At 53.1% G+C, this 16,822-nt stretch overlaps 1 protein-coding gene across 3 annotated transcripts in view; it reads left to right on the forward strand.

Annotated features, from left to right (window-relative positions):
- EXOC6B (exocyst complex component 6B) overlaps positions 1–16,822 on the forward strand; it is a 211,570-nt gene that overhangs the window by 122,353 nt on the left and 72,395 nt on the right. For 2 of the 3 annotated variants that reach the window (XM_077280336.1, XM_077280335.1), the window contains exons 19-20: positions 4,328–4,469; positions 9,764–9,837. In XM_077280336.1, coding sequence (XP_077136451.1) covers positions 4,328–4,469; positions 9,764–9,837 — 216 coding nt within the window. Of the gene's footprint in view, positions 1–4,327; positions 4,470–9,763; positions 9,838–15,619; positions 16,339–16,822 lie in introns of those variants that run through there. The other variant, XM_077280337.1, reaches the window with a different exon arrangement.

The following is a 16,822-nucleotide window of genomic DNA, read 5'->3' on the forward strand; positions in this document are numbered from 1 at the left end:
CCCATCTGTACAGCGGGCAGATGCAAGCATTGTCCACCGGACCGCTCTGTACAGCAGTCAGACTCGAGCATTGTCCACCGGACCCCTCAGTACAGCGGGCAGATGGGAGAAGTGTCCACTGGACCCCTCTGTAACCGTCATTATGTATGACTGCACCTAATAAGCCAGGAATGGAAGGAAATCAAGCACCTGTGTGTAATTGTCAGGAGTGGGAGTACGAGGAGGGGAGTAATGAGCTGATATTGGGTAATGAGCTCTTGTGTACGGAGTCATCGTACCGGAATCTATCATTAACGCCTGTAACACACGGTGTCCGTATTACTGCAGCCTACTCCCGGATATACAGCAGAGACGCACACGGCAGAGCACTGACGCCTTTATTCCAGCCGCATCATCCCTGCACGCACAGAGGAGCACATCGCACCAATTGTGCATTCCCAAAACTTGCATTTTACTTTTTTTTCTTTTCTTTTTGCAGTTTTTGCAGCATTGTTTAGATTGTGTTATCTGCTTGATGCTGGCATCTTTCTCTCATCCACCTCCAATGTGGTCGTGTTACTTGGCTAAACAATAAATAGCACGACTAAGCAAAACAGACCAAAAACGCGCGCATTAAATCACACAAAAAGGACCATAAAAGCACATGAAGAATGTCATAGAAATGTCATCTCTATGGTACTTTTGGCCCGGACCACACCTCTCCTGGCTTAAAGGGTGAGGCAATCGGCTGATTGCCCTGGAGCGGAGGGTGAGGCGACCAGGTGATGGCCCCAGAGCGGAGAGTGATGCAAGCGGGTGATAGCCGGGAGCGTATGGCAAAGCAATTGAGTGTTTGCTGGGAAAGGATGGCGAGGCCTCTTGACTGATGGCAGGGAGCGGAGGGTGAGGTGACCGGGTGATGGCTGGGAGAAAAGGGCGAGGCCTCTTGGCTGATGGCGCTGGAGTGGAAGGCGAGGTGACCGGGCGATGGCCCCGGAGCGAAGGGTGAGGCGTCCGGGTAATGACCAGGAGCGGATGGCGATGCCTCTTGGCTGATGGCCCCGGAGCGGAGGGTGAGGCGACCGGGCGATGGCCCTGGAGCGGAGGGTAAAGCGACTTGGTGATGCCCGGGAGCTGAGGGTGAGGCCTCTTGGCTGATGGCCCCGGAGCGGAGGGTGAGGCGACCGGGTGATGGCCGGGAGCGGATGGCAAGGCCTCTTGACTGATGGCCTGGGAGCCGAAGCTGAGCCGATTGACTGATGGTCCTGGAGAGAAGGGCGAGGCGACTGGGCGATGGCCTCTGAGCGGAGGGCGAGGCGACTGGGCGATGGCCCCTGAGCGGAGGGCGAGGCGACTGGGCGATGGCCCCTGAGTGGAGGGCGAGGCGACTGGGCGATGGCCCCGGAGCGGATGGCGAGGTGACTGGGCGATGGCCCCGGAGCGGATGGCGAGGTGACTGGGCGATGGCCCCGGAGCGGAGGGTGAGGCAACCAGATGATGGCCCCGGAGAGGAGGGCGAGGTGACTGGGAGATGGCCCCGGAGCGGAGGGCGAGGCAACCAGGTAATGGCCCCGGAGCGCTTTGTACAGGGGGTGATTGTTCCACCTATAAGCTGTGTATACTCTCCTTGCGGGGGTCCAGGACTGGAAGCAGCAGTGCTTCGGGACCTCCAGACTCTAGCGTGCTTAATTAGGGGTTGAAAGGATTTCATGTTCATCATTAAGGCATCTAGAGGGTGGAAAATGCAGGTCATTAGGAAGATTAATGATCTGTATCAACGTTTCCTGGAATCCTGGGTAAATAAATGCATCGCTTCAGAGAGTCTCATTATCTCCGGGCCCCCTCTCTGGATGGGGGTTATCCTCCATGCTTGGCTTATGATCCGCCATCACTTCTTAAAAATTTGCATGAAATTCCGTCAAATAATATTCCTTCTAGTTTCTCCTCGATCTTCACATACAGGAGGCCGAATACTTACCAAATTGTGATCACGGCCCCGATAAACAAGCGTCGGGCTCCTGTGGAAATCCTCACTGCTCTCTCCTCATCTGTCTTCCTCGGGATTCAATTATCAGACTTGGAGCCACGGCAGAGACAGCGTTTGACAAACCGTGGAAATTTACAGAACTCCGTCAAGTTTTGTTCACTTTTTCCTGGGAAGAAAATGTTTCTATTCATTGACAGCAAGCAAGGTTTTGCCAAAGGCACCAAATTAAAACCTAAAAGTGTAGTAAGCAGGTTTACACTGTTTGGAGTCTGCTCCGGTTTCTCCCAGACTCCTGATATCGGCCGCGCAGCGAGCAGATTAATGACTGTTTATTCCTTGTGTCAGGCAGTAAATTGAGCGATAACGAGCGCTGTGATACCAGGCGGGTGCTGCACAAAGCCGCCATTCACACCCGCCATTACAGCTAATCAATGACATATTTCTTCCCTTAAATACCGTACGGGTACGGATGCTACCGGTAAGCAGGAGCGCTGCTCTGAGGATGGACCGACATCTGCGATCATCATGATGTTGCACAGACGTCTCCAGTGTCCTCTGTGATCCGGCCCCTGTGCACTCCGGCCCCTGTGTCTGTAGGACCTGCAGAACTCGCTGTACATACGCGCAAGATACTTTCTGTCCTTTTATACAGCATGTTTATTACACCAGGTCTTGCGGGGTGTCCCCGGTGTACGGCGGGTCTTGTGGTGTGTCCCCAGTGTACGGCGGGTCTTGCGGGGTGACCCCGGTGCACGGCGGGTCTTGCGGGGTGCTCCCGGTGCACGGCGGGTCTTGCGGGGTGCTCCCGGTGTACGGCGGGTCTTGCGGGGTGTACGGCGGGTCTTGCGGGGTGTCCCCGGTGTACGGCGGGTCTTGCGGGGTGTCCCTGGTGTACGGTGGGTCTTGCGGGGGGTTCCCCGGGTGCACGGTGGGTCTTGCGGGGTGTCCCCGGTGTACGGCGGTTCTTGTCGGGTGCTCCTGGTGTACGGCGGGTCTTGCGGGGTGTCCCCGATGTACGGCGGTTCTTGCCGGGTGCTCCCAGTGTACGGTGAGTCTTGCGGGGTGTCCCCAGTGCACGGCGGGTTTTGCATGGTGTTCCCTGTGTCCGGCGCGTTCTGTGGGGTTTTTCGCTTCTGGTATTCCGTGGTTAGTTGCTGCTAGAAGTAGTCCAATAAATGGCAGCTGGTGAACAGAGTGATGGCCGCCCAGTAATAATTTCATCTCTGTGCTCTGCCTTATGAATTTGGCTGTTGTGAAATTTAATCAAAACAAATATAGCTGCAGTGTAAAGCATGGGGGACGGCAGAAATGAGCCAAGTGGGTGTCACTGATCATAAGATAGGCAAAATCAAAAGCCGGTCAGGTAAGTGACCGCCATTTCCAGCATTAGATACGGAAACGGGAACTGTGAAGAAAACCGAATCTAGAGATGGATATTTGGATTCATCACACATCGGCTAGTGTTGTGTTGTGCCGCACTGCCGCATGTTCTGCACAGCAGGTGGTGTTGTGCCGCACCGTCGTGTGTTGTGCCGCACTGCCGCATGTTCTGCACAGCAGGTGTTGTTGTGCCGCACCGTCGTGTGTTGTGCCGCACCGTCTTGTGTACTGCCGCATGTTCTGCACAGCAGGTGTTGTTGTGCCGCACCGTCTTGTGTTGTGCCGCACCGTCTTGTGTTGTGCCGCACCGTCTTGTGTTGTGCCGCACCGCCGTGTGTTGTGCCGCACCATTGTTTGTACTAGTCCTCGAGTGTGCAGCAAAGATCTGGATGTTACTTGCCCTCTATCTGGTGTGGAGACTCCACGGCGCCCCCCGCAGCTTCTCTGTGATATCCCCGGATGCTAATTCCTGTCCTACCTGTATAATGTCTCCTGGAATACTCTGTGCTGCTGTGCATGGCTCTGCTCATTGTCTGGGAGATCATTGTTGGCTCCATGTGCACATAAAGGAACCCTACAACCCCCATCATGCTCTGACCACCAGACACAGCCATAATACGGTGGCTCAGTGGTTAGCACAGAAGTCTTGCAGCGCTGGGGTCCTGGGTTCAAATCCCACCAAGGACGACATCTGCAAGGAGTTTGTATGTTCTCCCCGTGTTTGTGTGGGTTTCCTCCGGGTTCTCCGGTTTCCTCCCACATTCCAAAGACAATACTGATGGGGAATGTAGATTGTGAGCCCCATCAGGGAGAGCGATGATAATGTGTGAAAACTGTACAGCGCTGCGGAATATGTTAGCGCTATATAAAGATTATTATAACTACAACTCCCATAATGGTCTGACCACCAGATCCAGACATGTACTCTGTAGATCACAACCACCCCATCATGCTGTGACCCGGCTGTCTTGTGTCTTGCAGGGTAAGGTGGCGCAGACGGCCTGCATGTCGGCCTGTAAGCACCTGTCCACGTCGCTGACGCAGCTGCTCCTGGAGGCGGAGGTGAAGCAGATCACAATGGGGGCCTTACAGCAGTTCAATCTGGACGTGAAGGAGTGTGAGCGTAAGTATGTGACCGGCCGCAGAGCGATCCCGCCATGGAGGCTTCCCCTCCCCCCACGCTATGGAGGCTATCCCCTCCCCCCACGCTATGGAGGCTATCCCCTCCCCCCACGCTATGGAGGCTATCCCCTCCCCCCACGCTATGGAGGCTATCCCCTCCCCCCACGCTATGGAGGTTATCCCTTCCCCCCTGTGCCGTGGAGGCTATCTCTCCCATGAAAACCGTGGAGGTGTCGTGTGGACACTATTCACCTAAACCCGCGTGCTGTGGAGGCTAATACCCCTATTTATTCCCCCCCTGCGCGTGCCGTGGAAGCTATCCCCCCCCCCCCCCCCCCCGCGTGCCATGGAGGCCATTTCCCCCTCTCCGTGTGCCGTGGAGGCTATCTCTCCCCCCCCCCCCGCGTGCCATGGAGGCCATTTCCCCCTCTCCGTGTGCCGTGGAGGCTATCTCCCCCCCCCCCCCCCCGCGTGCCGTGGAGGCCGTTTCCCCCTTCTTCCTCGTTCCATGGAGGCTCCCCCTCTCTCCTGCACAGGTCCCGTGCATCGGTCACAGTTCAGAGCTGGGCCAGTGACACTGGGATCAGCCGGGAAACCCTGCCACCAACTGCAGATCTCCTGCTGCCCAATTAGACGCCCTGAATGGCAGAGCAGGTGCCGTCAACCTGAGCAGCAGGAGCTGTGACCCTGCCTCATCCCGGGGCGGGCGGCCGGCCATCCATCAGCGTCACTCCGAGCAGCGGCCTCCATCCAGCCTCTCCTCTGTCTCTTCTTGTGGGAAGCCGTGGGGTCTGTCGTCTGGCAGCTCCTGTCTTGTAATCTACTGGTATAAAGATTTACAGACTGTGGCCGAGAGGAGGGGGCGGAAATGTGGCCGGACAATGGCCGTATGCAAGCCCCTATATCCCCCGAGCAGGGCTGAGAGCAGCGCCGGAAACAGCGCCACACGGCCCATCACCTAGCCCATCACCTGGCCCATCACCTAGCCCATCACCTGGCCCATCACCTAGCCCATCACCTGGCCGGTCATCTGTCTCACGTCAGCTGGGACTGATGTAAGCGTGCATGATCTATAAGAGTGCATAATATGTAAACGTGCGTGATATGTAAGCGTGTGTAATATATAACTCCGCCGAATATTTAACCGTGCTTGATATATAAGCGTGCATGATCTATAGCCATGCATAATATGTAAGCGTGCAGAATATGTAACCATGTGTGATATATAAGCGTGCGTGATCTATGGCCGTGCATAATATGTAACCATGTGTGATATATAAGTGTGCATGATATATAAGCGTGCGTGATCTATGGCCATGCATAATTTGTAACCATGTGTGATATATAACCGTGCATGATATAGAAGCGTGCGTGATCTATGGCTGTGCATAATTTGTAACCATGTGTGATATATAAGTGTGCATGATATAGAAGCGTGCGTGATCTATGGCTGTGCATAATATGTAACCATGTGTGATATATAACCGTGCATGATATAGAAGCGTGCGTGATCTATGGCTGTGCATAATATGTAACCATGTGTGATATATAACCATGTGTGATATAGAAGCGTGCGTGATCTATGGCCGTGCATAATATGTAACCATGTGTGATATATGTGTGCATGATATAGAAACGTGCGTGATCTATGGCCATGCATAATATGTAACCATGTGTGATATATAACCGTGCATGATATAGAAGCGTGCGTGATCTATGGCTGTGCATAATATGTAACCATGTGTGATATATAACCATGTGTGATATAGAAGCGTGCGTGATCTATGGCCGTGCATAATATGTAACCATGTGTGATATATGTGTGCATGATATAGAAACGTGCGTGATCTATGGCCATGCATAATATGTAACCATGTGTGATATATAACCATGTGTGATATAGAAGCGTGCGTGATCTATGGCCGTGCATAATATGTAACCATGTGTGATATATAACCGTGTGTGATATAGAAGCGTGCGTGATCTATGGCCATGCATAATATGTAACCATGTGTGATATATAACCGTGTGTGATATAGAAGCGTGCGTGATCTATGGCCATGCATAATATGTAACCATGTGTGATATATGTGTGCATGATATAGAAACGTGCGTGATCTATGGCTGTGCATAATATGTAACCATGTGTGATATATAAGCATGCATGATATATAAGCGTGCGTGATCTATGGCTGTGCATAATATGTAACCATGTGTGATATATAAGCATGCATGATATATAAGCGTGCGTGATCTATGGCTGTACATAATATGTAACCATGTGTGATATATAAGCATGCATGATATAGAAGCGTGCGTGATCTATGGCTGTACATAATATGTAACCATGTGTGATATATAAGTGTGCATGATATAGAAGCGTGCGTGATCTATGGCTGTGCATAATATGTAACCATGTGTGATATATAAGTGTGCATGATATAGAAGCGTGCGTGATCTATGGCTGTGCATAATATGTAACCATGTGTGATATATAAGTGTGCATGATATAGAAGCGTGCGTGATCTATGGCCATGCATAATATGTAACCATGTGTGATATAGAAGTGTGCATGATATAGAAGCGTGCGTGATCTATGGCCATGCATAATATGTAACCATGTGTGATATATAAGCATGCATGATATAGAAGCGTGCGTGATCTATGGCCATGCATAATATGTAACCATGTGTGATATATAAGCGTGCATGAAGGGTGCGCGATCTATGGCTGTACATAATACATAACCATGCGTGATATAAAAGCGTGAGTGATATATAACTGCGTAATATGTAACCATGCGTGATATGAGTGCGTGATCTGTAGCCGTGCATAATATGTAACCATGCGTGATATATAGGTGTGTGTGATATGTAACTGAGTAATATGTAACCGTGCATGATATGTCATCATGCATGATATATAAGCGTGCATGATCTGTAACCGTGTGTGATATATAACTCTGCGTAATATGTAACCGTATATGTCCCCATGCGTAATATGTCCCCATGCATGATATATGACTCTGCGTAATATAGAAGCGTGTGTGATATATATCTGTGTTATATGTAATATGTAACCGTGCGGAATATGTAGGCACTCGCAATATATAAGCTTGTGTAATATGTAACCCTGCACAATAATATAACCGTGCGTAATATGACGTAGTGTAATTGAGTGGGACGCAGTAATAGTACGGTAGACTCTAGCGGCTCTTTCTTGTGTCCGTCTCCTTCTTGCACCCAGACCCCCCTCGATATTGTCTGTATGTGGCCGGTAGGTTGTCCGGTGTCCGGCCAGCATGGTTGGGGTGATTGAGCTCCGGCTCTGGCCTCCATTATTCCGTCTTGGCATTTCTGACTCTAGCGGCTCTTTCTTGTGTCCGTCTCCTTCTCGCTCCCTTCTTGCACCCAGACCCCCCTCGATATTGTCTGTATGTGGCCGGTAGGTTGTCCGGTGTCCGGCCAGCATGGTTGGGGTGATGGTGCTCCGGCTCTGGCCTCCATTATTCCGTCTTGACATTTCTGACTCTAGCGGCTCTTTCTTGTGTCCGTCTCCTTCTCGCTCCCTTCTTGCACCCAGACCCCCCTCGGGACAATATTAGGTCTGTATGTGGCCGGTAGGTTCTCCGGTGTCCGGCCAGCGCTGTGGGGATGATGGTGCTCCGGCTCTGGCCTCCATTATTCCGTCTTGACATTTCTGACTCTAGCGGCTCTTTCTTGTGTCCGTCTCCTTCTCGCACCCAGACCCCCCTCGATATTAGGTCTGTATGTGGCCGTTACGTTCTCCGGTGTCCGGCCAGCACGGTGGGGGTGATTGAGCTCCGGCTCTGGCCTCCATTATTCCGTCTTGGCATTTCTGACTCTAGTGGCTCTTTCTTGTGTCCGTCTCCTTCTCGCTCCCTTCTTGCACCCAGACCCCCCTCGATATTAGGTCTGTATGTGGCCGTTACGTTCTCCGGTGTCCGGCCAGCACAGTGGGGGTGATTGAGCTCCGGCTCTGGCCTCCATTATTCCGTCTTGACATTTCTGACTCTAGCGGCTCTTTCTTGTGTCCGTCTCCTTCTCGCACCCAGACCCTCCTCGATATTAGGTCTGTATGTGGCCGGTAGGTTGTCCGGTGTCCGGCCAGCGCTGTGGGGGTGATGGTGCTCCGGCTCTGGCCTCCATTATTCCGTCTTGGCATTTCTGACTCTAGTGGCTCTTTCTTGTGTCTGTCTCCTTCTCGCACCCAGACCCCCCTCGATATTAGGTCTGTATGTGGCCGGTACGTTCTCCGGTGTCCGGCCAGCACGGTGGGGGTGATTGAGCTCCGGCTCTGGCCTCCATTATTCCGTCTTGGCATTTCTGACTCTAGCGGCTCTTTCTTGTGTCTGTCTCCTTCTCGCACCCAGACCCCCCTCGATATTAGGTCTGTATGTGGCGGTAGGTTCTCCGGTGTCCGGCCAGCACGGTGGGGGTGATGGTGCTCCGGCTCTGGCCTCCATTATTCCATCTCGTCACCTTTACAGGAACCAATTGATCTAACAGAGCAGTAGGCGCGGAGCGTCCGTCCCGTCAGACACATTGTCACCTGGCAGCGCACGCCCTCCGCCGCCGCCGTCTGAGCCCTGATTCCCATCCAGCGATTATGATGAGAATCCGGCACGTCGCCCGGTCTCATGGAGATCACCGCACTGTACGCCCCGCACACCCTTGTCTCCCGGCTCGGGATAATATTACGGCAGGGACCATGTAATCATCTTAGAAAGATTCCCAGTGGCTGAGTCAATGGTCGCCCCCCAATCCCCGGATGTAATGCACCATACCAGATAATGGAAATATGCGGGGGGACGCGCGATTGTCCGCAGTTATTTATTATTGATACCTACTGGGGGGGGGCAGGGTGACAGCCATGAAATCGGAAAATTCCTGCCGCAATATACAAAGCTTCCCCCAAATGAAAGGACCCCGGACAATGTCGCCCCCACCTCAAGCCATCGCTGCTTCTTTTTTTTTTGGTTGACTTGTTTGTCCATTGACCATAGAAATAGCGCGGCGCTCGGAGTGGCCCATGGGAATAGATTTGGGGTTGAGTTAGTACAGTTTCCTCGCTGTCAGGACGCTGGAATTAATGGTGTTTTGATGACACAAATTTTGAAGAGCAGACAAAGAGCGTGACGGGCCCGAGACGTGGCCCCATAGATGCGGGTTCCTCCTCTCCCCCAGCCTCCCTTGTCCTCGCTGTCATCCGTCTGCCAATCTTCCTGTCCATGCCTATTTAAAGACGCCTTTCATGGTTTATTCTTTCCCACAGGGTTTGCCAGATCGGGCCCGGTGCCTGGGTTCCAGGGGGACACACTGCAGTTGGCCTTCATCGACTTAAGACAAGTAAGCCTTTGTTGTTTTTGTGCTTTATTTCTCTTTTAAGATGTGTGACTGAGGGCCCATGAGGTCTTAAGGAGCGAGAGAAGGAATGGGGAGGGGGGCTCCAAGGAAGAGGTGGGAGTGGTGGAAGAAACGAGACTCTCCAAGGATTAAACACCGGAGACCTGCGTCCTTTCTCGCCCTGTATTATCTAGGCTGTCAGGGTGGGTTCCTCGGCCCGCACTGTGATGGACGCGGGGGATATTGACACCGTGTTGCTCCCATGGCCGACCTCTGCGTGGTGCAACATGTATATGACTTTTAGCAGGGCATCGGATAACGTAGCAAGCTTGTAAGGCTGAACAAGAGGGCAAGGAAGCGCCCTGCCAAATCTGCAGCAGAGAATTAGGCCAGGCGGGCGAGGGAAGGCGTCAGGCGGGCGAGGGAAGGCCAAGCTTTAGAGGAAGATGAAGCCTGGCCAGTAGGTTCCAAGTCCTGGTGGTGCTGACAGCAGATATGTCCTCCAGGGCTGAGGACAGTGCTAATGACAGGTGGGCCGCCTCTCACATTATGTGGCCCCGTGACCCCATAATGGTAACATGTCTGCAGTATCTCTTGCTCGGATCATGCTTGTCGGTCCCCAGGTAGATCCCGTCTCCTCCTACCATATTCTGCCTGAAATATTCCCATGTTATCATTCATCTGTGAAATGCAGAAAGCCAAAATGTCCTACAATTTTTTTAGACAGTCTGAAGTTATTGCAGTAGTTGTACCTAGAGAACCGCCATATTGCACAAGGCGAAGACAGGGAAAACTGTTCCTCTGTAGCCACCCCTGGGTCACATTGAAGCCATCGGTACCTCTGTAGCCACCCTGGTTCACATAGAGGCCGTCTGTACCTCGGTAGCCATCCCTGGGTCACATTGAGGCCATCTGTACCTCTGTAGCCACCCCTGGGTCACATAGAGGCCATCTGTACCTCTGTAGCCACCCCTGGGTCACATAGAGGCCATCTGTACCTCTGGAGCCACCCTGGGTCACATAGAGGCCGTCTGTACCTCTGTAGCCACCCTGGGGCACAATGAGGTCATCTGAACCTCTGTAGCCACCCCTGGATCACATAGAGGCCGTCTGTACCTCTGTAGCCACCCCTGGGGCACATAGAGGCCGTCTGTACCTCTGTAGCCACCCTGGGGCACAATGAGGCCATCTGAACCTCTGTAGCCACCCCTGGGTCACATAGAGGCCGTCTGTACCTCTGTAGCCACCCCTGGGGCACATAGAGGCCGTCTGTACCTCTGTAGCCACTCTGGATCACATAGAGGCCGTCTGTACTCCTGTAGCCACCCTGGGGCACAATGAGGCCGTCTGTACCTCTGTAGCCACCCCTGGATCACATAGAGGCCGTCTGTACTCCTGTAGCCACCCTGGGGCACAATGAGGCCGTCTGTACCTCTGTAGCCATCCCTGGGGCACATAGAGGCCATCTGTACCTCTGTAGCCACCCTGGGGCACATAGAGGCCGTCTGTACCTCTGTAGCCACCCCTGGGGCACATAGAGGCCGTCTGTACCTCTGTAGCCACCCCTGGGTCACATAGAGGCCATCTGTACCTCTGGAGCCACCCTGGGTCACATAGAGGCCGACTGTACCTCTGTAGCCACCCTGGGGCACAATGAGGCCGTCTGTACCTCTGTAGCCATCCCTGGGGCACATAGAGGCCATCTGTACCTCTGTAGCCACCCTGGGGCACATAGAGGCCGTCTGTACCTCTGTAGCCACCCCTGGGGCACATAGAGGCCGTCTGTACCTCTGTAGCCACCCCTGGGTCACATAGAGGCCATCTGTACCTCTGGAGCCACCCTGGGTCACATAGAGGCCGACTGTACCTCTGTAGCCACCCTGGGGCACAATGAGGCCATCTGAACCTCTGTAGCCACCCCTGGATCACATAGAGGCCATCTGAACCTCTGTAGCCACCCCTGGGTCACATAGAGGCCGTCTGTACCTCTGTAGCCACCCCTGGGGCACATAGAGGCCGTCTGTACCTCTGTAGCCACTCTGGATCACATAGAGGCCGTCTGTACTCCTGTAGCCACCCTGGGGCACAATGAGGCCGTCTGTACCTCTGTAGCCACCCCTGGATCACATAGAGGCCGTCTGTACTCCTGTAGCCACCCTGGGGCACAATGAGGCCGTCTGTACCTCTGTAGCCATCCCTGGGGCACATAGAGGCCATCTGTACCTCTGTAGCCACCCTGGGGCACATAGAGGCCGTCTGTACCTCTGTAGCCACCCCTGGGGCACATAGAGGCCGTCTGTACCTCTGTAGCCACCCCTGGGTCACATAGAGGCCATCTGTACCTCTGGAGCCACCCTGGGTCACATAGAGGCCGACTGTACCTCTGTAGCCACCCTGGGGCACAATGAGGCCATCTGAACCTCTGTAGCCACCCCTGGATCACATAGAGGCCGTCTGTACCTCTGTAGCCACCCCTGGGGCACATAGAGGCCGTCTGTACCTCTGTAGCCACCCTGGATCACATAGAGGCCGTCTGTACCTCTGTAGCCACCCCTGGGGCACATAGAGGCCGTCTGTACCTCTGTAGCCACCCCTGGATCACATAGAGGCCGTCTGTACCTCTGTAGCCACCCCTGGGGCACATAGAAGCCGTCTGTACCTCTGTAGCCACCCTGGATCACATAGAGGCCGTCTGTACTCCTGTAGCCACCCCTGGGTCACATAGAGGCCGTCTGTACCTCTGTAGCCACCCTGGGGCACATTGAGGCCATCTGTACCTCTGTAGCCACCCTGGATCACATAGAGGCTGTCTGTACCTCTGTAGCCACCCTGGGGCACATAGAGGCCGTCTGTACCTCTGTAGCCACCCTGGGTCACATTGAGGCCGTCTGTACCTCTGTAGCCACCCTGGATCACATTGAGGCCGTCTGTACCTCTGTAGCCAGCCCTGGGTCACATTGAGGCCGTCTGTACCTCTGTAGCCAGCCCTGGGTCACATTGAGGCCATCTGTACCTCTGTAGCCACCCTGAGGCACATAGAGGCCGTCTGTACCTCTGTAGACACCCTGGGTCACATAGAAGGCCTTCTGTACCCCTGTAGCCACCCTGAGGCACAATGAGGCCGTCTGTAACCACCCTGGGGCACATAGAAGGCCTTCTGTACCTCTGTAGACACCCAGGGGCACATTGAGGCCATCTGTACCTCTGTAGCCACCCTGAGGCACATAGAGGCCGTCTGTACCTCTGTAGACACCCTGGGTCACATAGAGGCCGTCTGTACCTCTGTAGCCACCCAGGGGCACATTGAGGCCATCTGTACCTCTGTAGCCACCCTGGGGCACATAGAGGCCGTCTGTACCTCTGTAGCCATCCCTGGGTCACATAGAAGGCCGTCTGTACCTCTGTAGCCACCCTGAGGCACATAGAGGCCGTCTGTACCTCTGTAGACACCCAGGGGCACATTGAGGCCATCTGTACCTCTGTAGCCACCCTGAGGCACATAGAGGCCGTCTGTACCTCTGTAGACACCCTGGGTCACATAGAGGCCGTCTGTACCTCTGTAGCCACCCTGAGGCACATAGAGGCCGTCTGTACCTCTGTAGACACCCTGGGTCACATAGAGGCCGTCTGTACCTCTGTAGCCACCCTGGGTCACATAGAGGCCGTCTGTACCTCTGTAGCCACCCTGAGGCACATAGAGGCCGTCTGTACCTCTGTAGCCACCCTGGGTCACATAGAGGTCGTCTGTACCTCTGTAGACACCCTGGGTCACATAGAAAGCCTTCTGTACCCCTGTAGCCACCCTGGGGCACAATGAGGCCGTCTGTAACCACCCTGGGGCACATAGAAGGCCTTCTGTACCTCTGTAGACACCCTGGGTCACATAGAGGCCGTCTGTACCTCTGTAGCCACCCTGAGGCACATAGAGGCCGTCTGTACCTCTGTAGACACCCAGGGGCACATTGAGGCCATCTGTACCTCTGTAGCCACCCTGAGGCACATAGAGGCCGTCTGTACCTCTGTAGACACCCTGGGTCACATAGAGGCCGTCTGTACCTCTGTAGCCACCCTGAGGCACATAGAGGCCGTCTGTACCTCTGTAGACACCCTGGGTCACATAGAGGCCGTCTGTACCTCTGTAGCCACCCTGGGTCACATAGAGGCCGTCTGTACCTCTGTAGCCACCCTGAGGCACATAGAGGCCGTCTGTACCTCTGTAGCCACCCTGGGTCACATAGAGGTCGTCTGTACCTCTGTAGACACCCTGGGTCACATAGAAAGCCTTCTGTACCCCTGTAGCCACCCTGGGGCACAATGAGGCCGTCTGTAACCACCCTGGGGCACATAGAGGCCATCTGTGCCTCTGTAGCCACCCCTGGGGCACATAGAGGCCATCTGTGCCTCTGTAGACACCCTGGGGCACATAGAGGCAGTCTGCACCTCTGTAGCCACCCTGAGGCACATAGAAGGCCGTCTGTACCTCTGTAGCCACCCTGGATCACATAAATGCCATCTGTACCTCTGTAGACACCCTGGGGCACAATGAGGCCGTCTGCACCACGTCTCAGGATTGCTGTGACCTGCGGGTGGCTTCAGTATTCGATTCTGTCGCTGACATTTCATAGTTCTCGCCCTTGAAGCATCATGATACTTTACTTTCTTGTCCTAACTGTGTTGGCGCCACTGGTTAAACCGGCACACGAACATGCTGGGAACGGCCCTTTTGGATGGTCAGATCTCTGCAATCCACTAGTCCAGAACAGCGAGGCTCATAACATGAGGGCAATCATGGATTCTTATACAGAAGGGCTGGTCTGGGAGAGAAAACTCATTTTCAGATTCCCTATTAAAGGGCTCTAAATTATTAAAGGACTATGTCTGTGGAAGAGTGGTGGGGACCGTCCGGGACGAGGACCGTCCGGGACGAGGAGTCCATTCTGGGATCTAGTTTGTGCATGCGGCGTTCTTCTCATTCTCAGGAGCCGGTAATTGGTCATCAGAAGTTTCGCTACAGGATGGACCAACTTGTCTTATCCGTTAACCAAACCTTTCGGAGGAGCCATGACTCCGGCATTACATGGACAGCCCATAGGTGTCATAGGGTAATGCTCCATCTCACCCGTGGAGCCACAGTTACTCCACAGATCACAGCAGATCCACGGTGGTCCCAGAAGGGGGGACGCTTTGTAATCTATTTTTCTTGTCCAGGGATCTCAGATAGAAAAAGTAATATCCCCTTTTACAGCTGAGGACGTGTCTTCTTAGCTGTCTGGTGGCCCCAACTGATGTCCACAAGATGTGCTTCTCCTGGTGAAAGTCCATGGAGATTTTAATCTTTTTTTTTTTTTATTATTATTATTTTTTTATGCCAGGCGGAGTTGTTGTCGCCATAAACTCTATAAAAGTTTTTAATCCTTTAAAGTTTATTCCAGCCCGTAGTCTGAGGGAGGCCCAGGCCAAATCAGGCCAGATGTCTGCTCCCCACTCAGAGCCCCGATCCGGAAAATATTAACTTCTAGATCAAGCCCATGCACCTCAATGAGCTGCGGAGATGAAAGGCGGGCACCGACGTGGCAGAGTCCGCAGCTCGTCCCTGTGAAGCTCCTCTTTTTTTGTGTGTATTGATATGCCAGGGGCAGAGGAGGAGGAGGAGAAGGTGTTGAATTGTGCACTGTCATCGCTTTTGCCGAGAAGATGGATGGGGTCGGATGGAAAGTGTGAATGAAGTTGGGAGTCAGTGACGGATGTTCCTGTCCTATAAAGCCCATCTCTCTATGTCTCACAGTAAACAACAACAAGAAGCCGAGCTGGCACTTTGTCTGTGCTGCCACGATGATGCAGTACCTCTCGTATTCATGGCTCTTCCCGATGCTCCAGGGGTATAACGTGCACTGACATTATCCTCTCTCCATCGATGATCCTGTCTGGAGGAGCTTTCATCTGGTAATGGATGAGCCTGAGAAGAGTGATGGCGGCGCCATCCGTCATCCTGTGACATGGCCGGGACGCGCTTCATTAACACGCCGTTGGGAACCTTCCCTTCGCCATATGTAACCTTGGTTTTTTTGTTGTTTTCTGGTCGGTTTTCTTAGTTTTTGTTCTGTACCTTTTTTTGCTTCAGTTGAGCGCCTCAAATCTTGCATTTCGGTGAAAAAAAAAAACTCCTTGTGGGAGAATGGCGCGGTTTATCAGCTCTAGCGGTCACCCAGCAACGTTTTTTTTATTTTCCGCTTTCCAGTGATATTTATGCCTAGCGCTTTCTATGGCGGCACAAAGACGAAGAGCTAATTTGTCATTTCCGAAGACGGTATTACAGCTGAGAATTACCGAACCTTCTTAGGTGTCTTAGAAGATGTCCAACCCAATGTGGCTGCGGTGCCAAATTGTCAGGCACTTGGGGCTTCCAGGACCAGGAGCCGTTTGCGGGCCGGTGGAAGGCTTTGTTGTTGGTTTTTTTAGTTGACTTCTCCTGCATGATAAGTAAACTTTGGCGCCAGTGTGTCTACTCTCCTCCTCTGCTGTCTCCAAATTTAATATCTGCTTGAATGCTTTTTCATCCACGTTTGTGATAATGGCGTATTGGCCACCCGCTGTATTTTCCGCGAGAGTGACCATCCAACTTTACCTCCTGCCTGAATGGCAAATCTCCTCAGTCATTTTCACTCTTAAATCGGTAGGAACCTTCTCTTCATACTTAATTCACAGTTACAGCAGTCGCTTTGTGCAAACTGAGTCAGAATTTTGTTAGGTCTCGCAAAGTAATTCTCCCCAACTCCCTCGTACATATGGACACTCTTTGGCCGAGTGCTATGTAACCTTACTCCCTCATACATATAGGAGCTTTGTTCAGCTGAGCATTGTGTTTCCCAACTCCTTCATACATACGGACACTCTTCGGCTGAGCAGTATATATCCTTACTCCCTCATACTAAGCATTGTGTCTCCCAACTCCCTCATGCACATGAGCACTCTCTCTCTCAACTCCCTC

The sequence above is a fragment of the Ranitomeya variabilis genome, chromosome 1 (assembly GCF_051348905.1).
Source record: "Ranitomeya variabilis isolate aRanVar5 chromosome 1, aRanVar5.hap1, whole genome shotgun sequence".
In the NCBI taxonomy this organism is placed as follows: Eukaryota; Metazoa; Chordata; class Amphibia; order Anura; family Dendrobatidae; genus Ranitomeya; species Ranitomeya variabilis.